The sequence below is a fragment of the Ovis aries genome, chromosome 1 (assembly GCF_016772045.2).
Source record: "Ovis aries strain OAR_USU_Benz2616 breed Rambouillet chromosome 1, ARS-UI_Ramb_v3.0, whole genome shotgun sequence".
Classification (NCBI taxonomy): Eukaryota; Metazoa; Chordata; class Mammalia; order Artiodactyla; family Bovidae; genus Ovis; species Ovis aries.
The window spans coordinates 198,488,163-198,514,851 of record NC_056054.1 but is presented as its reverse complement, the minus strand read 5'-3'; the positions used below and the strand labels follow the sequence as shown (position 1 = coordinate 198,514,851).

Below are 26,689 nucleotides of genomic sequence, written 5' to 3'. Positions count from 1 at the left end.
TGAATGGGTATCTCTTTTAGTTGAGACGAAGAGTGAGTTCTAGGTTAAATATAATCAAGGAATTTCCCCCTCTTTGCTATTTGAGATTGTGACCACAACAGGCGGTTGGCTGAAAGGGAGAATGAAGGGGGGGTTGGGGGAGGGCAGAGAGGTGGAGATGAAGAAGAAGAAGAAAAAGAAGAAAAAAAAAAACAACTTCCTAAGCAGCTCTGTGAAATACTTAGTTACAGAAGCAGTCACAGAAGTCCTCAAATTAAATCAGTATGCAGATACGAGGAAGCATTAATTAGTTGGAGCAGGGTGGACATTCATTAGCTCTGCTCTGTTGTGAAAGCCCAGGCTGCTGAAATTAAACTCTGATGCCATTCATGCCAGCATCCAATCACCAGAGAGACCAGAAGTTCAGAGATGACTCCAAATTGCCAACGAGTGTGGCCACTATACATGAAGGACTCTAAAGCCGTAGTAGAAAAGGAAGAACAGCTTTAGAGAGGATGCCCAGCTGGTAAGATTCGACTGTTTCTGGTGTTTTAATCACTTGATGAATCTCATTGGTTCAAATTGAGACATGCTCCGCCTCTTTTCAAATATGTGTGAAGGGGGAAAGTGTCTACACGTCTATGTCTGATAGCATTTGACCCTATTGCTTTAAGCCTCCTGGCTTGATATCTATGTATACACAGGTATATGTGTATATGTTATATACTTTTCTCCACTTATTGATATCAAAGAGAGTTGAAGGAAATGAATTTTGAAACTTCACGGTGTGCCACCCTACAGTACTGTCCCGACCCTTACATCCAGCGGTGAGTTTAAACGTGAGATAAACTTCTGTCGAAACTTAATTGGAGTGCCTTGTGTTTGATGAGTGTTTCTGCTGTATTCAAGAGCAGCCTCTCTTTGTTTATGAGCACAGTGAGATTATTTTGCACTTTCTGTGGACTTCAAGTGCTCTGTGGCATCTCTTCTAGGTTTATTTTTTAGTTCCTATCTGAATGTACAAAGTAACAAAGTTTGAAGACAGTCTTCCCATGATGTCTCAGAAAATTGTCACACCATTTTAAGGTTTTTAAAATCTGTTATTTGCCAGGCTCAGCACTCACCCACCCAAGTAGAAGACATTTCATTGGATAGGGACGTGATAGACTGTGAATGATCTTCAAGTCAAAATAAACACAGAGTAATTTTGATTTATGCAATAAAAAATAGATAAATAGCCATTGTTATACTAAACAGATTGTGGCTTGTCATTTTGGCTCTATAGCATATTTTCTTCTTGATTTGTTTCAAAACAAACATCATCTTTTGACAAATCCGACTTTTAAAACTTATAATTATCCTGAATTTTATTTCTGCTTATTGGAAGAAATGTTTGCCTAGCACTAAGAGGGAATATTAGTGAGTGTGCACAGTGTGTGTGTGTGTGTGTGTGCGTGTTTCAAATTAGAGGCTGCTATTTTTAAACTGGTAAATGAAATCTGAACAGTGTTTTTCCAGTCATAAAGTTATGGGAAATATTCAAGTTGTATGTAGCAGTGTGATGTTGTTAATTTAACAGCATGAGATTTGATGTGGGAATTTCATACTTGATTTTCTGAGACTAATGAGGGAGGTCCTCTGGCTGTTGAAAACGATGTGGTTCCAAAAGAGTTAACTTGTCATTCACCACGAGTGCCTAGGAGAGAATCAGTTTAGCAGCAGAGTAGGTTCTCTGGCCAGGACTCACTGTCCAATTGCCCAGGCAATTAAGGAGGCCATGTGATCTTTCTTCATTAATATGAGTTATTACCATGTAAGCAATAATGTAGACTATGTATTGGGTTGGCCAAAAATTTCGTTCAGGTTTTTCCATACCATCTTACACAAAAATCCAAATGAACTTTTTGGCCAACCCTTTAAACACAACTTCTTTCCCTGTGATATTTCTGGTGGACTGACTGTATGAGAAAGCAGAAGAAGGAAAGAAAGGGAGAAACGTGAATGGAATGGTGGAGAGAGTAAGAGAAGAAAAGAAGAAAGAGGAAAGAGAGAGAAAGCAAGTTTGTTGTTCTCCGGGTTGAAGTTAGAAATGTGTATGGTGATTTGATTTCTGCCTTGCTGTGCATTGCAAACAATCGTAGCAAAAATGAATGGCTCTAGAATTCATGTTCTTATATAAGATTTCGTTGGCATTGTGGAATGAGTGGATAAAGAGAGAAATATTAAAGATTTTCTAGTTTTCAAAATTTTTCCAGCCTCAACATTTTCTACTTCAATAAAATCTTTGAAAGAATATTTCTAAGAGGATAATTCTGGTGAAAAATTAGCTGTATAATGTGTCCCCTGAGGACATCTTTTTTAAAGTGGGTGCTTGGATCTACCTCAGCTCTAGAAGAAACTTTCTTCTATTGACTAGCAATCTGCATGTCAATCATGAAGACCTCTGTCCAGGTGTATTTCTAATGATTGATGAGGGAAGCCTATAAATATGAATACACAAGGAAATTGCTTTTCAGAGTGTCCCACCAACCTGCCCATTGATGGAGCAAATATCATCTCAATTTTTGACAGACTGTAAAATTTAAAATAATAATAGTACTTTAAAAATGTTTTAAATTCTGCTGAATCTCTGAACTATTTAATGGCAAGTGTCACTTTTGGGGAAGGGGGGTTCATGTTGGGCAGCTGTGAGATGGTGGTGCAGAGTGATCAGCGAACATTTTTTTGCCAAATAAATTGTTTTAGGTAAGATTATCTACTTTCCATTTGTCATTAAAACTTAATTGGAAAATAAACTAAAGAAAAATGTTCCTTGCCAACCGTCTACTTACTCTGAGCAAGGCACTGGAAATACGAAAATGAACAAGATATTGCTGTAATGTTTAACTCTACAATACTTACATATTTAATAATGAACATTTTCCTCATATTTTTAACCACTGTCAGATATTTCAAGTTCTGAATTATTATATTTTTCTGTCTAGACTGTTTAGGGAATAAATGAATGAATAGCTAGAATATCACTATAAGAAAGAATCAAACAATATTCTGTTTGATTCCTCAGGAGTGAATATGTCCGAGCTGGTTTTTCTAAGCAGACAATCCTTGTAGTTCTCAGTTTACAAAATCTATTTTAAGTAAGACCAAATTTAATCATTCCATAATCATAGTCATCTACATAGTTAAATTTGTCTTTTTCCTGACCTTGTCTTTAGAAAGAAGTTATAAAAGAGAATTTTCATAAAAGGAAAGAACAGGATTTCTTGTTATTTTTAGCTGTAAGCTACCTTATGCATGAATTTCCTTTTATCAAAGAATACAATAAATGAGAGCTGCTATTATCATTTATTACTGAATGTTAATGCCATTTCCCCAAAAGCCAGTTTCAATATACATTTCAAAGTATGATGGTAATCATTCTCCGTTAAAATTGAGATTTCACCCTCTGCTTTTTTTCTCTTTGCACCTGAACATATTAACATATTATGCATTTGGTTGTGCTCTGATGTGGATGCTAATTTACTGTAGTTTTTACAAAAACTTTTCTGAAAATCAAAGATACAGAAAGATACTGAAACTATCTAAGCCATATACAATAGGAGAAGGTGGACAAATCACAAGTTTTGTCACTTTATTGCTACCTTCATTTTTTAAAAAAACAGATGAAATTGTGGAAATTGATAAACAAGAGCCAAATGGTAAGAAACCAGTTCCTTATAAATTAAAACCATAATCAATGAGTCTGTTTAATTTTTATTTATAAATATTCAAGATGAATCTAAATTTTAGCATTTTAGGAATTAAATTTTGTTAATTGATCATTTGGATGATAATTTAAGCCTTTTTGCATAATTAGTTTTGGAATTGCCGCCTTGTTTTTAACATAGATCTCTTTAACCAAGTAATTCTAAAAAACAGATTGAATTCCTCCAAATGTCATTTTGAAGATTAACTAGTTAAAATGATAAAAGGAATCAAGATTGAATTTTGAAACATTTAGCTGAGGACTAAAATAAGAGAGAGTGAAACATATTACAATTTGAACCACTGGTAAAATGATTTTGAGTTTGTTTCTTTGTTTTTTCAGTCACCATCTACTCAAAGAAGTTTAAACTGTTAAAGTACTGTATGGATGAGTAAGAAGTATTTCCTGTGTAAATTACATATTGATTGTGAATTTTATGCTTTACTGGCTTAAAGGTCAATTTTTTAAACTGTGCTTTCTAAATTCATCCCAAAAGGACAAGAAGGGCTGTGGGTGACAGTGAACGTACAGCGGAGGATCATTTTATTTGTCAAATACAGTCTCATAAAGACAGATGCAGTCAGTTTCGTGTAGAGTGTCTTCAGTTTGCTTCTCCACATCCATCCTACATCCTTTTGCTCTGAATCCCAGGAAGCTGACTTATGAAGACTTCCTTATGAAGCAGTTCCTTTCTCTTCTGTTTTTTCTTGGGTTCAATCAGTGGCTACCTTTAGCAGGAGATCAAAGGACAGGACGGGGATGAATTGGGGGTTTATGTTTACCTGCTTCTCCGTTGGGTTTTCCACTAAAGGTTGCAGGTCTACAGGGGCTCTTAAAACAGGTCTGGGTATCTTGAGTTTGAGTAACTTCTCTCTATTCTCCTTTTCCTTCAAACTTAGGGGTGTAACAATTTTTAGCCACTGCTAAGTCCAAAATGTCATACCATATCTCTTCTCCCTTCATCAATAGTCCCTTTATGAAACTCTCTTAATTTACTCTTTTTTCAGATGCTTTTTCCTTTCAGGATCACATCCAGTAGAAACGTGAAAACTGTGCCCATAGTGTTCTTTATGTACACATGGAGACTTTGAAAATTAATATATCATTTAATAATATAATTTTGATGCCATTTAAGGATGTATCCATCCATTTCAGTGAGCAAACCATTTTTAATACAGCTAATCCATTAATTTTAGCCAGTTCCATAACCACTAAATTTCTCTGTCTGACTGAAAGGAATGAGCCAACATGCTGCAATCTGTATAGCTTTTACATCAGTACTTGAAATGAAGAAAGGCAGAGGGCAGGGAGAATTGATTCATAAAGTAAAATAAAGATACAGTTTATCAACAGGGACTAATGTAGTCACCAATTGTAGTCAAGAAAAATCTGCTTCCAACCCTTATAATTTTCACGAGAATAAATGCCAAAAGACCTTTATGACCCACTGTTGTTAGCCAAGAGTAAAATGTACTATAATTCTGTACACAGCTCCTGAACTGTGAGTGCATTTAAATGGCAGAGAGGCAGGGAAGTGTGTCAGCTGAGGGCACATAGGACTCATCAAAAGTTCTGGGTAATAATCTTAAGGCCACCACTAACTGATCAGGTGACTTTAATGGAAACTACTTAAGCCATCCAAATCAAAATTTCCTAATAAGTTAATCAGGGATAACAACTTGTAGTCTACTGTTCATAGCTAAAACACTGAGAATTAAATAATAACCCACTAAACTCTTAAATTCATCCACTTAGTGTACTGCTAGGTTCTACTGTTGTGTATATAGGGGCTTCCCTGGTGGCTCAACGGTAAAAAAAAAAAAATCTACCTTCTGTGCAGGAGAGGCAGGTTTGATTTCTGGGTCAGGAAGATCCCATCAAGAAGGAAATGGCAACCCATTCCAGTATTCTTGCCGGGAGAATCCCATGGATGGAGGAGACTTGCAGGTTACAGTCTATGGTGTCACAAAAGATTTGGGCATGATTTAGTGACTAAACAACAACTAGTGTGCGTCCAGCACACTGGTGAACTAGAGTTTCCTTCCCAGCAACAACTGTGTCCTCATGGAGGCATACCTAGCTTTCATTTTGCTCTATATGATCTTTAAGCACAACGGTGATTATGAGTCCTGCCCCATGATGTTGATTTGTCTCCATTCTTCTGCTTTAGAATTGAGAAATTTAAAACCTAGAGAGATTAAGGGACTTGCCCAAAATCACATACGAAAATAGTAGCAGAACCAAGCCTAGAATCCAAGTCTCTCCCCCAATCAATGCTTTCGACCACAAAACATACTATTTTATTAGATCCATATAGAACTTTATGAGTAACAAAGTGTTATTCAACACGTTATGTAGCTGATTCAGCAGGACAGATGAGGTAGGCAATATAATGGTCTCCAGCGATAGTCATGTCTTCTTTTTTTATTTTGTATTGAGGTACAGCTGATTAACAGTGTTGTGATACTTTCAGGTGAATAGCAAAGGGACTCAGCCATATATATGCATGTATCCATTCTCCCCCAAACTCCCCTCTCATCCAGGCTGCCATGTAATGTTGAGCAGAGCTTCATGTGCTGCGCAGTAGGTCCTTGCTGGCCTCCCATTTTGAATATAGCAGTGCATGTACATGTCCATCCCAAACTCCCTATCTATCCTTTTCCCCCATCCTTCCCCCTGGAAGGATAAGCTTGTTCTTGAATTCTTTGTGTCTATTTCTGTTTTATAAGTTTATTTGGATTATTTCTTTTTAGAAGATTTAGATTCTTCTTTATTCATTCCTCTGTTGATGGACATTTAGGTTGATTCCATGTCTTGGCTATTTTAAACATTGCTACAATGAACATTGGAATGCAAGTATCTTTTCAGATCATGTTTTTCTCCAGATATATGCCTAGGAGTGGATTGCAGGTCATATGGTAGCTCTATATTTAGGTTTTTTATGGAACTATGTTATATTACACATGATTATATGTTATATTACACAGCAAAGAGATATTAGGTTGCGTATGGAATGAAGGCTGCTAATCAGCTGATCTTAAAATAGGTAGATTATCTTGGACTATCCAAGTGGTACATAATCACGAGACTCCTTAAAAGTGAAAGTTGGAGGTAGAAAGTCAAAGTGATATGAGGTGAGTGAAGATTTAATGGATTTTGTAGATGGAAGGGGATCAGGAGCCAAGGAAGGGTGGCTGTCTCTAGAAACTGGAAAAGGCAAGGAAACAGATTTTCCTTAACAGCCACCACCAGGAGGAACACAGGCCTGCCAACATCTTGATTTCAACCCAGTTGAATCTGTCTCAGGCTTCTAACCTGCAGAATTGTGAGGTAATATATCTGGGTTGGTTTAAGCCACAAGTTTGTGATAGCTTGTTAGAGCTGCAATAGGAAACAAATTCACCAGATAATAAATTTTTATCCTCAAATTGTAGATATGGAACTTAAACCCTTTTTTTTTGGGTTTTGTTTTGATTTGTTTGTTTAACTAAAATATTCCATGAGCTTATCTATTTTTCTGTGGGGTTTTTTTGCATTTTTATTTTTTATTTTTTAAATTTATTTTAATTGGAGGTTAATTACTTTACAATATTGTATTGGTTTTGCCATACATCAACAGGAATCTGCCACAGATATACAGGTATATCTGTGTTCCCCATCCTGAACCCCCCTCCCTCCTCCCTCCCTGTACCATCCCTCTGGGTCATCCCAGTGCACCAGCCCCAAGCATCCAGTATCATGCATCGAACCTGGACTGGTGATTCATTTCATATATGATATCACATGTGTTTCAATGCCATTCTCCCAAATCATCCCACCCTCTCCCTCTCCCACAGAGTCCAAAAGCCTGTTCTATACATCTGTGTCTCTTTTGCTGTCTCACATACAGGGTTATCGTTACCATATTTCTAAATTCCATATATATGCGTTAGTATACTGTATGGTGTTTTTCTTTCTGGCTTACTTCATTTTGTATAATCGGCTCCAGTTTCATCCACCTCATTAGAACTGATTCAAATGAATTTTTTTTCAATGGCTGAATAATACTCCATTGTGTATATGTGCCACAGCTTTCTTATCCATTCATCTGCTGATAGACATCTAGGTTGCTTCCATGTCCTGGCTATTATAAACAGTGCTGTGATGAACATAGGGGTACACGTGTCTCTTTCAGTTCTGGTTTCCTCAGTGTGTATACATAGCAGCGGGATTGCTGGATCATCAGTGCATTTCAGTCGCTCAGTCGTGTCCAACTCTTTGTGAACCCATGAATTGCAGCATGCCAGGCCTCCCTGTCCATCACCAACTCCTGGAGTTCACTCAGACTCACGTCCAACGAGTCAGTGATGCCATCCAGCCATCTCATCCTCTGTCGTCCCCTTCTTCTCCTGCCCCCAATCCCTCCCAACATCAGAGTCTTTTCCAGTGAGTCAACTCTTCTCATGAGGTGGCCAACCTACTGGAGTTTCAGCTTTGACATCATTCCCTCCAAAGAAATCCCAGGGCCCATCTCCTTCAGAATGGACTGGTTGGATCTCCTTGCAGTCCAAGGGACTCTCAAGAGTCTACTCCAACACCACAGTTCAAAAGCATCGATTCTTTGGTGCTCAGCCTTCTTCACAGTCCAACTCTCACATCCATACATGACCATTGGGGAAACCATAGCCTTGACTACATGCACCTTAGTCGGCAAAGTAATGTCTCTGCTTTTGAATATGCTATTTAGGTTGGTCATAACTTTTCTTCCAAGGAGTAAGCATCTTTTAATTTCATGGCCGCAGTCACCATCTGCAGTGATTTTGAAGCCCCCCAAAATAAAGTCTGACACTATTTCCACTGTTTCCCCATCTATTTCCCATGAAGTGATGGGACCAGTTGCCATGATCTTCATTTTCTGAATGTTGAGCTTTAAGCCAACTTTTTCACTCTCCTCTTTCACTTTCATCAAGAGGCTTTTAGTTCCTCTTCACTTTCTGCCATAAGGGTGGTGTCATCTGCATATCTGAGGTTATTGATATTTTTCCCAGCAATCTTGATTCCAGTTTGTGCTTCTTCCAGCCCAGCGTTTCTCATGATGTATTCTACATTTAAGTTAAATAAGCAGGGTGACAATATACAGCCTTGACGCACTCCTTTTCCTATTTGGAACCAGTCTGTTGTTCCATGTCCAGTTCTAACTGTTGCTTCCTGACCTGCATATAGGTTTCTCAAGAGGCAGGTCATAAGGCAGTTCTATGTCCAGTTTTTTAAGGACTCTCCACACTGTTCTCCATAGTGGCTGTACTAGTTTGCATTGCCACCAACAGTGTAAGAGGGTTCCCTTTCTCCACACCCTCTCCAGCATTTATTGTTTGTAGACTTTTGGATAGCAGCCATTCTGACTGGTGTGAAGTGGTACCTCATTGTGGTTTTGATTTGCATTTCTCTAATAATGAGTGATGTTGAGCATCTTTTCATGTGTTTGTTAGCCATCTGTATGTCTTCTTTGGCCCATTTTTTGATTGGGTCGTTTATTTTTCTGGAATTAAGCTGCAGGAGTTGCTTGTATATTTTTGAGATTAGTTGTTTGTCAGTTGCTTCATTTGCTATTATTTTCTCCCATTCAGAAGGCTATCTTTTCAACCTTGCTTATAGTTTCCTTTGTTGTGCAAAAGCTTTTAAGTTTAATTAGGTCCCATTTGTTTATTTTTTCTTTTATTTCCAGTATTCTGGGAGGTGGGTCATAGAGGATCCTGCTGTGATGTATGTCGGAGAGTGTTTTGCCTATGTTCTCCTCTACGAGTTTTATATTTTCTGGTCTTACATTTAGATCTTTAATCCATTTTGAGTTTATTTTTGTGTATGGTGTTAGAAAGTGTTCTAGTTTCATTCTTTTACAAGTGGTTGACCAGTTTTCCCAGCACCACTTGTTAAAGAGATTGTCTTTACTCCATGTTATATTCTTGCTTCCTTTGTCAAAGATAAGGTGTCCGTAGGTGTGTGGATTTATCTCTGGGCTTTCTATTTTGTTCCATTGATCTATATTTCTGTCTTTGTGCCAGTACCATACTGTCTTGATGACTGTGGCTTTGTAGTAGAGCCTGAAGTCAGGCAGGTTGATTCCTCCAGTTCCATTCTTCTTTCTCAAGATTGCTTTGGCTATTCGAGGTTTTTTGTATTTCCATACAAATCTTGAAATTATTTGTTCTAGCTCTGTGGAAAATACCGTTGGTAGCTTGATAGGGATTGCATTGAATCTATTGATTGCTTTGGGTAGTGTACTCATTTTCACTATATTGATTCTTCCGATCCATGAACATGGTATATTTCACCATCTATTAGTGTCCTCTTTGATTTCTTTCACCAGTATTTTATAGTTTTCTATATATAGGTCTTTAGTTTCTTTAGGTAGATCTATTCCTAAGAAATTTATTCTTTTCATTGCAATGGTGAATAGAATTATTTCCTTAATTTCTCTTTCTATTTTCTCATTATTAGTGTATAGGAATGCAAGGTATTTCTGCGTGTTGATTTTATATCCTGCAACTTTACTATATTCATTGATTAGCTCTAGTAATTTTCTGGTGAAGTCTTTAGGCTTTCTATGTAGAGGATCATGTCATCTGCAAACAGTGAGAGTTTTACTCTTCTTTTCCAATTTGGATTCCTTTTATTTCTTTTTCTGCTCTGATTGCTGTGGCCAAAACTTCCAAAAAGTAGTGGTGAAAGTGGGCACCGTGTCTTGTTCCCGACTTTACGGGAAATGCTTTCAATTTTTCACCATTGAGGATAATGTTTGCTGTGGGTTTGTCATATATAGCTTTTATTATGTTGAGGTATGTTCCTTCTATTCCTGCTTTCTGGAGAGTTTTTATCATAAATGGATGTTGAATTTTGTCAAAGGCTTTCCCTGCATCTCTTGAGATACTCATTGGCTTTTACTTTTCAATTTGTTAATGTGATGTATTACATTGATTGATTTGTGCATATTGAAGAATCCTTGCATCCCTGGGAGAAAGCCCACTTGGTCATGGTGTATGATCTTTTTAATGTGTTGTTGGATTATGATTGCTAGAATTTTGTCAAGGATTTTTGCATCTATGTTCATCAGTGATATTGGCCCGTAGTTTTCTTTTTTTGTGGCATCTTTGTCAGGTTTTGGTATTAGAGTGATGGTGGCCTCATAGAATGCGTTTGGAAGTTTACCTTCCTCTGCAATTTTCTGGAAGAGTTTGAGTAGGATAGGTGTTAGCTCTTCTCTAAATTTTTGAATAACCAACAAATCACAGAAGAAATCAAAAAATAAATCAAAATATGCATAGAAACCTATGAAAATGAAAACATAACAATCCAAAATCTGTGGGACACTGTAAAAGCAGTGCTAAGGGGAAAGTTCATAGCAATACAGGCATACCTCAAGAAACAAGAAAAAAGTCAAATAAATAACCTAAGTCTACACCTAAAGCAACTAGAAAAGGAAGAAATGGAGAACCCCAGGGTTAGTAGAAGGAAAGAAATCTTAAACATTAGGGCAGAAATAAATGCAAAAGAGACCATAAATGCATAAATAAATGCAAAAGAGACCATAGCAAAAATCAACAAAGCCTAAAGCTGGTTCTTTGAAAGGATAAATAAAATTGACAAACCATTAGCCAGACTCATAAGAAACAAAGGGAGAAAAATCAAATCCATAAAATTTGAAATGAAAATGGAGAGATCACAACAGACCACACAGAAATACAAAGGATCATAAGAGACTACTATCAGCAACTATATGCCAATAAAATGGACAATGTGGAAGAAATGGACAAATTCTTAGAAAAGTACAACTTTTCAAAACTGAACCAGGAAGAAATAGAAAATCTTAACAGACCCATCACAAGCACGGAAATTGAAACTGTAATCAGAAATCTTCCATCAAACAAAAGCCCAGGTCCAGATGGCTTCACAGCTGAATTTTATCTATTTTTCTTGGTGCTGAGTGGGAAAGATAAACGGTATGAGTAAGATACAATCCTAGACCTCAGGGCTTTAAAGAAGAACTACATGCATCAAAATACTACAGTGAGGTGCAAGAGAGGGTAGAAGGCCCTGGATGTGCAGCCTGAGAATTGCAAGTACAAAGCACCCACCATGAAGGCTGCAAGTTGGAAGAGTGACTTTGGTTAGTAGCATCTGTTGAAAAAAAGTGAAAAGTGAAAGTTAGTCACACAATCGTGTCTGACTCTTTGCTGTCCCATGGACTGTAGCATGCCAGGCTCCTCTGTTCATGGAATTCTCCAGGCAAGAATACTGGAGTGGGTTGCCATTTCCTTCTCCAGGGGATCTTCCTGACTCAAGGATCAAACCTGGGTCTCTTGCATTGCAGGCAGATTCTTTTACCAACTGAGCTACTAGGGAAGCCTCTGTTAAGGTTCCTAAAAAAAGTTTTCAGGGAAATACATTTGACTTTCAGGAAGTAACTGAAACTGACACCCAAATTCATACTCAGGAAAACTCAGTAATACATACATTCACTTCTGATGCTGTTAGGAATTCAGAGAGCTGAGACTCAATAATGTGAGGCTATAACTTGATAAGTCTAGCTGGAGCCTTGGAATTTCATTGTAAACAAAAATAATTTTGGTTCATGTACTTCTCAGACCATTCAGACCACTCTTGGGGGGAAATAGTTGTAGGCCTTCTGTGCTATAAGGTTCCCAGTTAATTTTAGGTTTCCAATTACACTGATGACACCCTCTGAGAAACTGAGCATGAGGGGAAGGAATGCAAAATGCAGCATTTTTATCAAGCACCCCAGAAGATTTGCTTGTATACACACCCAGTTTTGAGAACCACTCTATGCAGGGAGGAGAACTTGGACTGAATATCCCAGTCGAAGCTCATAAAAAGGTACCCAGTGATGTGAACAATGGGAGATGCATGTCTTTCCAAAGAGAGACTTCATGTTCTCACTTTACTTAAAAGCCAAATGGATTGTGAGATTAAAGTGGCAATTTTCAATCTGTTTCAAGTCAAGAGAGCCAAGTTTTTGATTAGCTGTTTGCAGCTCAAATTTGTCCTGACAGGGTTTCTATCTCCTTTAAAGAATTCACCAAGAAATAGTCCTCAAGCAACAAGTGATGGATGGATAAAGCACTATAATTATGATCAAAGTCCAAAGACTCCAGTCTATGTAATTATGCACTTCCCAACCTCTGAAAGTCACTTTGTTCCATTTAAAATAGGATGAGACATGGACATGGGGTGATGTGTACTTTTTTGGTTTTCAAGGTTTGGGAAATGACAGTTATTAACATTTCTGTTTTACCTTAAGCCATAATATTTGGGGAATAATTTAGAGGGAGAGGATTGTCACTCAATTATTATTGTTTGCCTTCCATTCTCCACTTATATCTGTCTCTCTTTTTATTATAAATTAGCCTCTTTGAAGCTCAGAATGAAATCATTAAGCTTAGAAGTCAAATTATAAGGACTCAAAAATCTCCTTGCCACTTTCCAATCTCTTATACCTTTTCTTTTTGTTTCAAATGAGCAAACTTAATATATCAAGTTGAATAGCAAACACCCATTCTCACTTTCCATTAACTCAAGCAGTTCTTTTATAATTGAGGGCAATGCCAGCATCATAATAATAAGACTGATAAAGCATTTTTAGTTGAGAAGTACAAAACTGAAAATTGTTGTGACAATTTAATCAGCTGCATGGTTACCTAGAGTAGATTTTTAATGTAAGGGTTTTGTTGTTGTTTGGCTGTTTGTTTTCTTTTAAGTACAGTGGTATAGATTGAGGTGGTATAGATTTGGATAGAATACATACAAATTCATGGTAGGGGTAATGCTGCGATCAAGACTTTTTTTTCTAAAGTTAAGTATGTTATGTCTTAAGATTCTTAAGATTATTGATTGAATTTAATTTATCCTCCAAACACATTTGACATTTCATCAAGGTGTTCAATTTTTAGAGCTTCTTTAAAACAGTCAAGTCTTAATTATTTTTATTTGAAATTCAGCATTAGCTTTTCTTTTTCCTTTCTGACTCAGGGAACTTCCATTTTTATGATTGAGCTTAGTAGTGTCACTTCTTAACTATGCAATTTTATTCACTGAAACTTTCCATGAGAAAGCTCACTTTCTTCCAAATTTTTCATCACAACCTCCCCTAAATAAAAAGTGCTAATAAGATGTATGTTTCCATTTTATTTTTCATTTAAATCCTCTTATCTCATGCAATGAATGAAACATTTTCTTATAGGATTTTCAAACTAACTTATAAGCAATCTAATGAATTTTTTCAGCATCCCAGTTGATACTTCTAACATGATAAGTCTCTTTGCACCTGAATAAGCTATTTTGTAGAGGTTGATATGGCTTTAATGAATATTTTCAGCTTAGTGAAGAGTTCTCAGTGGATGACTTCTCTTCATGCTAGCACTGGTGTGAAGGTAGGCCATCCTAGGTGTTACATTTGCACTAACACATTTGATAGAACCTTATGTTAAATCATGTCTTCACTGAGTGAAAGTCTTGTCTCTGAAAGCACTACTTGCTCTTCTGTTGTTTGAGGACCCACCTTATCTTTCCACATAAAATGTATATATAATTTTTACATCAAAATATTGAATCATTTCCCCTCCCTAATTTTCCTTTTTTTAATAGATGTTCTATATACCTTCATTTCTTGAGAAGACAGAATATACCTGAGAAAGCTTAAATATCACAAAATACTTTAAAAAAATAGTTTAAACTTTGCTCTGCAAAAGTAAATTTAGGGCAGTTTGTGAGAGATATTATGATAGCCACTATCAAAAAGAAAAACACCCAGTAAAACTGACAAAATATGTAAATTATGGATTTTATAAAAAAACGTTTTTTTTATCTGGTTTGCTAAGCAAATTTGAAGGAGTTTTGTAAATTAGCAAATATTTAAATAAATTGATAAATACTGTTGGTTGGAGTGACAAGGAGGAATCGAAAAAGGGAAATTATAAAGTCATAAAATGTCTAAGCTTATTTGGAATGAAAAAAATATTCATTAATGTTCAGTAAATATTTACTAAACTAATACATAATAAGAAATTTAAAAATTCAAAGTTTTTAAGTACCAGTTTTTACCATAGATCTTTTAGCTTTATCTGAATTAAGACCAGGATAAAGGAAGATCTTTGAAGATAAATGTCAGAGCACCTTAGGTATTCTCAAATGAAACATTCAGATAAAAGTACTTGTGATTTGATATTAATGATATCAAAAATTATCAGACAAATGACGTGTCCTCAACAATATTAGAAGCCAGCAAAACAAATCTAATAAAACAGTTGTTTTCCATATCACCTTCTAGCTCCATAATTTTTATACTTAACATATAATCATAAAATAATTTCAAATTTTATTATATAAATTACATAAGAACTTTCTGTATACAAATATGGACATTTATAAATAGCCAAGAATAGAAGAGAGGTGAAAGGCAAAAGAGAAAAGGAAAGATATATCCATCTGAATGCAGAGTTCCAAAGAATAGCAAGGAGAGATAAGAAAGGCTTCCTAAGTGATACATGCAAAAAATAGAGGAAAATAATAGAATGGGAAAGGCTAGAGATCTCTTCAAGAAAATTAGAGATACCAAGGGAAACGTTTATGCAAAGATGGGCACAATAAAGGACAGAAACAGTATGGACTGAAAGATATTAAGAAGAGGTGGCAAGAATACACAGAAGACTATACAAAAAAGATCTTCATGACCCAGATAACCATGATCGTGTGATCACTCATGTAGAGTCAGACATCCTGGAATGCGAAGTCAAGTGGGCCTTAGGAAGCATCACTATGAACAAAGCTAGTGGAGTTGATGAAATTCCAGCTCACTTATTTCAAATCCTAAAAGATGATGCTGTGAAAGTGCTGCACTCAATATGCCAACAAATTTGTGAAAACTCAACAATGACCACAGGACTGGAAAATGTCAGTTTTCATTTCAGTGGCAAAGAATGTTCAAACTATTGCACAATTGTACTCATCTCACACACTAGCAAAGTAATGCTCAAAATTCTCCAAGCTTAGCTTCAATAGCACATGAACTGAAAACTTTCAGATGTTCAAGCTGGATTTAGAAAAGGCAGAGGAACCAGAGATGAAATTGCTAACATCTGTTGGATTTTAGAAAAAGCAAGAGAATTCCAGAAAACCATCTAATTCTGTTTTATTGAATATGCTATAGCCTTTGACTGTGTGGATCACAACAAACTATGGAAAATTCTTCAAGAGATGGGAATACCAGACCACCTGACCTGCCTCCTGAGAAATCTGTATGCCTGTCAAGAAGCAACAGTTAGAACTGGACATGGAACAACGGACTAGTTCAAAATTGGGAAAGAAATATTTCAAGTCTGTATATTGTCGCCCTGCTTATTTAACTTATATGCAGAGTACATCAAGCGAAATGCCAGGCTGGATGAAGGCCAAGCTGGAATCAAGATTGCAGGGAGAAATATCAATAACCTCAGATATAGAGATGACACCACCTTTATGGCAAAGGGCAAAGAAGAACAAAAGAGCCTCCTGATGGAAGTGAAAGAGGAGAGTGAAAAAGCTGGCTTAAATCTCAACATTCAAAAAACAAAGATCATGGCATTGGTCCCATCACTTCATGGCAAATGGATGGGGAAACAAACAAAGCGGTGAGAGATTTTATTTTCTTGGCCTCCAGAATCACTGCAGATGGTGACTGCTGCCATGAAATTAAAAGACGCTTGCTCCTTGGAAGAAAACCTATGACCAACCTAGACAGCATATTAAAAAGCAGAGACATTACTTTGCTGACAAAGGTCCGTCTAGTCAAAATTATGGTTTTCCAGTTGTTCTGTATGGATGTGAGAGCTGAACCATAAAGAAAGTTGAGTGCTGAAAAACTGATGCTTTTGAACCATTGTGTTGGAGAAGACTCTTGAGTGTCCCTTGGACTGCAAGGAGATCAAACCAGTCCATCCTAAAGGAAGTCAGTCCCAAATATTCATTGGAAGAACTGATATTGAAGCTGAAACTCCAAGACTTTGGCCACCTGAGGTGAAGAGCTGACTCATTGTAAAAGACCCTGATGCTGGAAAGATTGAAGGCAGGAGGAGAAGTGGATGACAGAGGATGAGATGGTTGCATGGCATCACCAACTCGATGGACATGAGTTTGAGTAACTCTGGGAGCTGGTAATGGAAGGGAAGCCTGGCGTGCTGCAGTCCATGGGGTCTGAAAGAGTTGGACACGACTGAGCATTTTGTATTTATCAAATATATAAGTAATGCATAAGAATTATATCATATTAAGGCAAAGCAACAGTAAGAATGGACATGGAACAACAGACTGGTTCCAAATAGGAAAAGGAGTACGTCAAGGCTGTATATTGTCACCCTGCTTATTTAACTTATATGCAGAGTACATCATGAGAAATGCTGGACTGGAAGAAACACAAGCTGGAATCAAGATTGCCAGGAGAAATATCAATAACCTCAGATATGCAGATGACACCACCCTTATGGCAGAAAGTGAAGAGGAACTAAAAAGCCTCTTGATGAAAGTGAAAGAGGAGAGTGAAAAAGTTGGCTTAAAGCTCAACATTCAGAAAATGAAGATCATGGCATCCAGTCCCATCACTTCATGGGAAATAGATGGGGAAACAGTGGAAACAGTGTCAGACTTTATTTTGGGGGGCTTCAAAATCACTGCAGATGGTGATTGCAGCATGAAATTAAAAGACGCTTACTCCTTGGAAGAAAAGTTATGATCAACCTAGATAGCATATTCAAGAGCAGAGACATTACTTTGCCGACTAAGGTCCATGTAGTCAAGGCTATGGTTTTCCAGTAGTCATGTATGGATGTGAGAGTTGGACTGTGAAGAAGGCTGAGCACCGAAGAATCGATGCTTTTGAACTGTGGTGTTGGAGAAGACTCTTGAGAGTCCCTTGGACTGCAAGGAGATCCAACCAGTGCATTCTGAAGGAGATCAGCCCTGGGATTTCTTTGGAAGGAATGATGCTAAAGCTGAAACTCCAGTACTTTTGCCACCTCATGCGAAGAATTGACTCATTGGAAAAGACTCTGGTGCTGGGAGGGATTGGGGGCAGGAGGAGCGGGGGACGACCGAGGGTGAGATGGCTGGATGGCATCACTGACTCGATGGACGCGAGTCTGAGTGAACTCCGGGAGTTGGTGATGGACAGGGAGGCCTGGCGTGCTGCGATTCATGGAGTCACAAAGAGTCGGACACGACTGAGCGACTGAACTGAACTGAAGGCAAATTATTGTAGTACATTTATTTCCTTTATTGGACATTTAGGATGGCTATTATAAATTAAAAATAGTATATAGCCACCTTTTTTACTTATTTTCTTGGGATCATTTAATGAAACAAATATTTAAAGAAAGCAAACTAACACATACTCAATCTATACAAATTACTCTATAATCTTCCAATGTTGGGCTTCCCTGGTGACTCAAACAGTATTACAAATGAAGAACTAAGCACTGAGCAATTCAGTTTGCCGAGGCCTCAGAGCTAGAAAGTAGTAGGAGTGGAATTAAAATCCTATTGGCTTCCCTGGTGGCTCAGATGGTAAAGAATCTCCCTGCAGTGCAAGAGACCCAGTTTGTAGATGAGAGATTGATACTCAGAAAAATAATTAACTTAACCGAGATGACTTAACTAGTATGTGGAAGGAACTCTTTGTATTTTCATTTTTATCTGAGTCAGAATTTGAAACCAGGACTATCTAATCTAAACACTTTGCTGTTTCACCCAGAATATGCTGCCACCTAAGAAGTAAGAGGGTGGGCAAATAAAAGTATATATACTTTTTCAAGTTTTTGGAAAACATTGCTCTTTAAAAGGGTATGTCTATACATTTTTCCAGAGTTCTTGTTTCGATATTATTTTTAAAGTTTGATAATTTAATAGAAGACATGTACTTTAATGAACACTTTTTCATTAACTAGGATAATTATAAAAATTATAATTACAAATTTTCTAAGATTTCAACTTTTAATCCTGTATATTTAGAAAATGAGGATGACAGAAACCACTAAATACCTAATATTTATTGAATGCTTATTATGTACCTGAAACTGTTCTGTTCACTTTGCATATTTAATTTTACACATTTAGTTCTCAAATCACCTTAAGAGGTACTTACTAGTATTATCTATTGTTACCCAAGAGACAGCAGCATAATGTTTAAGAGGCTGGATTTTGTGACCAAAATGCCAATCTTGCCCATCAAATTCTCTGCCAATAGTTAGGTCTCCTAGCGATCTCTGTGTTTGTTCTCTCGTGCATGATGATAGTCTACTATCTGACTGAGTGGCTTTGAGAATTAAATGAGTGAATTTCACAAAGGACTTAAAGGCAACAACTGGCACATAGTAAGTATAGGTGATAGCTTCTATTATCTTTACTCTACAGACGAAGATTTTGAGGCACAGAGAGGCTCTGTAATCTGCCCAGGTTACAATGGCTAGACACTGGTGGAGATAGGTAGGCTCCTGATTTCTGCAGCATTATTTTTCTATAGTCATACTTTAATTCTCAGCAGATTGTTACTGGCTCAGATGGTAAAGAATCTGCCTGCAATGCAGGAGACCCGGGTTTGATCCTTGGATTGGGAAGATCTCCTAGAGAAGGGAATGGACACCCTCTTTAGTATTCTTGCCTGGAAAATTCCATGGACAGGGGAGCCTGGCAGGCTACAGTCCATGGGATTGCAAAGAATCAGACACGACTGAAGTGACTGAGCATGGCTATTTAAATTCTAGAAAAATGGTTTGAATCTAAAGACAGAAAGTATGGGAATTCCCTGGTAGTCCAGTGGTTAGGACTCTGCACTTTGACTGCTGTGGGCCCAGGGTTTAATCCCTGGTGGGTGAACTAAGATCCCACAAGCCTCCTAGCACAACCAATAAATAAATAAATGGAGGAAGTGTTCCAAGGATTATTTTTACCATTAAAACAACCCTGGAAAAATGTTGGAAACAATCTATTCTGCCTCTGGATTTAAATGAGTTTCAACCATCCTAACTAAGACCTCAAAAACAGGGATTCAACTTTGAAAGCCTGGAATTGTGCAGTTTGGAAACTCAAGATCGCGTAACCTCAAAAACTCTCTTTTAATTCCTTTTGTTTTGTTGTTATTTTGAATCTCCACTTTTGCTCCCCCATTGCTGTTAATAACTCACAAACCCCTCATTCCCTAATTCCTGTTATGAAATTTACTGATTTAAACATAATCCTCTTTCATGTACTCTCAACTCTAACCAAAATTAATTCTGCTATTTTCCTGTTTCCACTCTACTAATGTGATATATTTTTCCAGTGTGATATTTTGACCTTGACATTTCTTTCCTTTTACTCCCCACGTAGCTTGTCTTAACTGAAAGCCATTCTTTCCCTGAAAATACCCACATTGCCCGTTGTTCTTCAGTAGAAGCAAAGCCTTTTCATTGCGAAGGCCAAGAGATGGACCTAATATATTTCATGTTCAGCACCACTGTTTTCAGATCAGTGTTTACCCACTATCACTCAGCAATTTCATGTCTTTCGAAACCTCTTCATCAAAGTGGTTTACTGAACCCCATGATAATACACTGACTTTAGGAGCTTCTCTGTAGCTTTGCTCCATTTTCTTCTTTACTTGTGCCAACTCTGGAAACTTCAATACCCTTTTGATGTCCTTCCTATAATGTAGGCTCACATTTCCTTGGCTTCCTCAACTTGAGGAACTCTCATTTCTGTTCCACTCTGGTTACTGACCCATGTAACTGGATCTTGGACTTCCTCATTACCTGAAGTTATTACAGTCCCAAATCATACCACCTCACACTTATATTTCTGCTCAAAATCTATTGTCTCTTCACCTCTCTCACATTCCCAACCTTCACTGAACCTGAACTGTATGTTCACTTTTATAGGCTCCCCTGCAAAAAACCTCTCTCTTCTTCAAAGTTTGTCTCAATTACTGTTTAGTTCATAGTGTCTTTTGTACATATATCCTTACAAGTGTCTGTTCACTTATTAGACCCTCACTGCTCAAAGTGAGGTACCTGGAATATTACAGAATTTGGGGTCCTACATCAGTCCTATTAAATGAAAATTTGCATCTTAATGAGAACTCAAGTGGAGTCATCATGAACACTAACTTTGACAAGCATTGGTCTAGCCAAGTAGTTCTCCATCCATAATCCTGAAAATGGAGCAATGGTAGCACCTGGGAATGTGATAGAAATGCTGATTCTCAGGCCTGTGTGAGCCCTGCTGCTGCTGCTGCTGCTGCTGCTAAGTCATTTCAGTTGTGTCCGACTCTGTGTGACCCCATAGATGGCAGCCCACCAGGCTCCACTGTCCCTGGGATTCTCCAGGCAAGAACACTGGAGTGGGTTTCCATTTTCTTCTCCAATGCATGAAAGTGAAAAGTGAAAGTGAAGTCACTCACTTACAGCTTTACTTGGTAGAGAGAGATCTATCTTTTTAGTTTTATATAACAGTAAACTAAAGCAAAAGCTCTCAATATGCCAGCAAATTTGGAAAACTCAGCAGTGGCCACAGGACTGGAAAAGGTCAGTTTTCATTCCAATCCCAAAGAAAGGCAATGTCAAAGAATGCTCCAACTACTGCACAATTGCACTCATCTCACATGCTAGTAAAGTAATGCTCAAAATTCTCCAAGCCAGGCTTCAGCAATATGTGAACCGTGAACTTCCAGATGTCCAAGCTGGTTTTAGAAAAGGCAGAGGAGCCAGAGATCAAATTGCCAACCTCCACTGGATCATGACCCCATAGATGGCAGCCCACCAGGCTCCGCTGTCCCTGGGATTCTCCAGGCAAGAACACTGGAGTGGGTTGCCATTTTCTTCTCCAATGCATGAAAGTGAAAAGTGAAAGTGAAGTCACTCAGTCGTATCCGACTCCTACTGGAATTGTGGCCCAGCAACCTGTATTTTAACATATTTTTCAGGAGATTATGATGCACACTGAACTTTGAGAACCTACTTATAAAACTTTCAAGGGGAGAGATAGTCTTGCTTACTTTGTATTCCTTGAGTGTATATGATATGTACTTTACAAATGCAAAATAAATGAATGAGTGAATAAAGCTTTTTTAATCATTACAAATAATATTTTATTTTTCTTTTCTGTATGCTTTTCTAAAGGTATTTATATTTACTTAAATAGCTAAGTTCTTATTTATTTCTGAATAAATAGTCAATACCATGTCTAACACTGAGTAGTGGACTTAATAGGTATTTGACAATTGTTTATTTCAGTTGGAATGTTTTTGTTCTACACTTTTATGTTTGTGTTATCTCCCCCCTTCTCCTTATCTATCTTTCCATCACTTGATACATTGTTTCAGATCAAATAAAGGACCAAATAGGAGACAGAAGGCAGGCAGGAACCTGACATATTGGAATTCATATCCATATCAGTTCAGTTCAGTCTCTCAGTCGTGTCTGACTCTTTGCAACCTCGTGAATATAGCAACAGAAATAAATCTTAGGGGGGAAAATTGAAGAAAGTGAGAAAGGCAAATGAATTGGGTTTGAGACTGGAGGTGCTAGCTGGCCACATCCATAGTCTATCCAACTCTTGTGGATAAAATGTATTTGTTTGTCACGCCAAACCATCTGAGTTGGGGTCTGAAAGACCCAGTCCTAAGGGTGGGTCATGATTTTTACTGCCTAAAGAACTCTGTTTGGTCTCAACCAACAAGAACCCTGAAATGAAATTGTCAGGTTGGGTAACTAATACTACTCTTGGCAGCTTCAGCCCAAGGATCCTTTTCATTGAACAGGGACAGACTATAAATAATAGTGTTTGTGTCACATTTTGTCACTTCCAAGAACTCCAGAAGTCTTGACAAATGGACGCCAGTGTGTTCTATGCCAGCTTGCAGGTGGATAGTTTTTAGTACTCAAGGAGGAGGGTCACTGTAACCAGATAGCAACCAAGATGATATGGTTCTTCAGTTCAAGACTTCTGACTAAAAATGAGTGCACTGTCATTCTGGAATTTTTCTTGGTTAGGCACATCCCCAAAATCAAGTCTTTACTGGAGCATTAAAATTTTCTAACATTGTAAATGTGAAAGTGTTAGTCGCTCAGTTGTGTCTGACTTTGTGAACCCACGGACTGTAGCCCTCCAGGTTCCTCTGTCCATGGAATACTCCAGGTAAGAAAGAATATTGGAGTGGGTAGCCATTCCATTTCTCCAGGAAATCTTCCTGACCTAGGAATCGAACCTGGGTCTCCTGTATTTCAGGCAAATTCTTTACCATCTGAGCCACCAGGGAAAACCCTGGTGACACTGTGAACAACTGTGTGGAAAAAATTACTTACTTTTTTGTATGCCTCAGCTCTGTGATAAATGGTTGGCCAAAGTCATTAAACAGGACCCACAGGCTAATTTCAATGACCTCCCTCTTAGAGGGCCCAGCTCAACGGGTCTTCCTTGGTGATTTTTCTAGTCACATACCACAATCCAGAAAGCAGACAGAGAGGATCTATTGATTGTGTTTGCCTAGAAAGTCATTTCAGTCTCTATGTGGTTGTTCTTAGGAAATCGAACACCCCTTTTGCCATTTTCCTGATCCTCCAAGGTAGAGTTGTCTGGTCATTGTGCATGCAGCCCCCTCATAGAAAGGCAAAATCCAAATAATGGGACCTTTTCTTTAAAAAACACCTCTGTCTTTCTGCCTTTTCTCCACCCGCCCCCTTGCTTTAGTAGTTTCTAAGAATAGAAAAGTTTGCACTAAAAACCACAAGTTTCAGAACAACTGAACTAAAGAATAGGTATGAGTTTTAAAGATATTGCCATTTATTTCATTTGCAATGGAAATAGTATTTTGTTTAAAGAAAGTAATACTATGAGATTAACTCCATTTCATAAGAAGCTTACAGATTTCTGCATGAAAAAATTAAATAACCAATTGCAGAGGTTTTTACAGTATTTCTTCAAATATTTATTATAATTACTATTCCAGTGGAACTACATAGTTTCTATAATTTTAAGCAAAATATATTTATAATATCAAGTTTTTGATCAAAACAAAAAAAAAAGAGAAAGGAAAAGGAGGAAGATAATTCTTTCAGTGATAACGTATGTTCACATGTCATGGTCTCTTAATTAATTGCAACCTCAACCTCTTCGCTTCCACATTTCTAAGCCCCAGTTCCTCACTCTACTATTATAAAACACATCACCCTCCAAAGTGCTACTTCATTTACTTATGTTTGTTGTTTCTTACCTGTCTCTCCATAGTGAAAGGTAAGTTCCATGTGGGCAGGATATTTGATGACTTTGTGACCTGATTTACCCCCAAAACCTAGAAAAGAGTCCGGCACATGTGGATGCTTAGTGAATAACTTGTTGATTGAATGAATTATGGAGAAGCAGTTAATAAAATAATCCTTACTCAGGGATGCTTTTCCTGATACTAAGATACAATTTCTTTAAAATGAGTGAAAAAATCTGATGGAAAAAAGGTTTCTTTTACTTTCATCAGGGCTATGAGACTTTAAAAGATTGTGACTCAAAGTTACAGAGCTGGTCAGTGTGATAAGCCTGGATACCTTGTTTGTCCAAATCTCTTTTAATTGTTTGGGGTTTAATTATGCAAAACCCTTTCAAGTGTAGTATTTGAACCACAAAGCTATTATTAGTTGCATTATATAAAGAATCTGAGGGCAAAGACAGGATCAGATTCCTAGAAGCTAAACAAGTAGCCTTTATTATTTCACATTTCTCTTGCAACTTTTGATTTTAAAAATGTACTGAGTACCATCTATGCATCAAGTCCTATTCCAGGCACTAATGAGCAAAAACTCATCCTTACTGTCATGGAACTGATTTCTTTAGTTCACAGATAAGCCCATGATATGTTGAGTAGTGCTGAGTCTCTGCATAAAACTGAGGCAGGATAAGGGGTAAGTAGTGATAATGACAGGTTTGGAGGGAGTGTTACAATAAATAGGATGCCATCTAATAAGTCCTCTCAGACAAAGTGACCTCTGAGTAGAGAGATCTGAAGAAAATAAGGAAGAAATCTGAGGGAGAGAGAATTCCCCCAGATTTCCAAGGATACTGGAGTAGCTGGAACAGAGTGGACAAAATGGGGAGATAAGAGATGAGATCAATTGTTAGGGAGCAGGGCTGCAGAGTGTAGATGTAAAGAAGGGTTGACTTTCTCTCATAAGAATGTTATTGTCTTGTATTTTAAAGGATTACTTTGGCTGTGTGCTACATGGGAAACAGACTGTAGAGACCAGGTCTGCAGCTATTGTTCTGAATGAGATTTGATGATGCTTTATACTAAGGTGATTAAAAAGTGGTAGTATCAATGATACTACTACTTTAGATCAATGATCCAAAGATGGCTAATAGAAGTATTGAAGTTTTTAGAAAAGGGCTTTATTTGGGGCTTGGCTGTTATCCATAGAAGGGCATCTGGTTTCCACAGCATGGCATTGCCTAAGTGAATATATGTCAACTCAAACCTAGCTTTCAAACTTGAAAGCTTAGAGAGTTGATGTTTTAGCACAAGATCATTTCTTGGTTAACACTAGGATTGATGATGAAAATGAGAAAGCCAATGTATCATCTCTTACAGTGGGAAATATGGCTATCTTGAATACTGTTGGCTGATGAGCATATTTTTCTCTTGTAGACATATTGTAAAGAATAGCAAATAGATTCAGGATGTTGCTCGATGAATATGCCATAGAAGAAAATGGAGGTTAGTGGATAATTCGATAGCATGATATATCCATCTCCATACAGTTAACTCCATAAACACACTGAAGGGACCATATAGATACGTGTGTTCTTGGGCCAGAATATACATGTGCCAGGATGGAGCTGAAGATCCAAGAGAACATACCCTCTCTTCTTGCTCCTCAGCCCTGACAGTGAGCAACAGATTCTTTACCCTGCCTCAGTTACACATTTTTCCTTGAGGTATGTTAATATAAACGATTAGATTTCACTCTGTTTTTGTCCTGAGATCATTTTTGTCTTTTTTGTGACTTTGCCAATGAGATCAAGTTTATTTTTGCTTTACTCACAAAAGGCATTTCATGTTATTTCTCAGTTTCTGAGTTGTCCCATTGTATGTCACTATTATAACTACCTTATATAATTCTCCTAAAATTCTTTTCAATAATTATCTGCTAAATGTAGGCCAATTGAATCATAACAAGCATAGATTTCTTTTCAAATCATGGTACCTGCTGGTTGTGGTGGCAGTGATGGTGTTCTTGTTATTAATTGCATGCCTGCTCAGTTGCTAAATCATGTCCAACTCTTTGAGACCTCATAGACTGTAGCCCACCAGGCTCCTCTGTCCTTGGGATTTTCCCAGGCAAGAATGCTAGAGTAGGTTGCTATTTCCTTCTCCAGGGGATCTTTCTGACCTGGGGATCAAACCCACATCTCCTGCATTGGCAGGCGAATTCTTTACCACTGAGCCACCTGGGAAGGCTGTTATAAAATTAAAATAGCCTAATTTCCAAAAGTATCTTTTGAATCTACTTTCACTAGACCTTTTTGGATATATGGTATGATAGCTTTTATGAGCTGTAAATATTAAGCATAAATTCTTGTAATTTTCTTAAAGCTTTTGTCCCAATGTTTCATTTATAAGATGCTTGTCTAGTTGTCTATAAGCTTTATATTTTTAAGGAATTAAATATAAGCACATTCTGAGTCTTTGTTATTTTAATTCCAAAAGAGTATGTTAGAAGCATCTCAAGTCTTTCATGCAGTTCTTTGTGCTTGGGGAAGAAATGGTTGAATATATGCCCACCTTCCCCTAGGGCTGAAGAGATTAAATAATCAAATGATGATTAGATCCTCTATTTATGCATGTTTCTTATTAATGTGAGTGTGTGTTTGTGTGTGTTCAGTGGTGTGTGTACCTGCTCAGTCATGTATGGCTCTTTGCTACCC

At 37.5% G+C, this 26,689-nt stretch overlaps 1 protein-coding gene across 7 annotated transcripts in view; it reads left to right on the top strand.

Moving 5' to 3' along the window:
* The first annotated feature begins 404 nt into the window (after positions 1-404).
* TP63 (tumor protein p63) overlaps positions 405-26,689 on the top strand; it is a 264,867-nt gene continuing 238,582 nt past the window's right edge. For 4 of the 7 annotated variants that reach the window (XM_027957355.3, XM_027957366.3, XM_004003041.6 and 1 more), the window contains exon 1: positions 615-806. In XM_027957355.3, the coding sequence (XP_027813156.1) occupies positions 745-806 (62 nt within the window). In that variant the 5' untranslated portion in view covers positions 615-744. Of the gene's footprint in view, positions 506-614; positions 807-26,689 lie in introns of those variants that run through there. The other 3 variants (XM_060419332.1, XM_060419328.1, XM_060419360.1) reach the window with 1 other exon arrangement.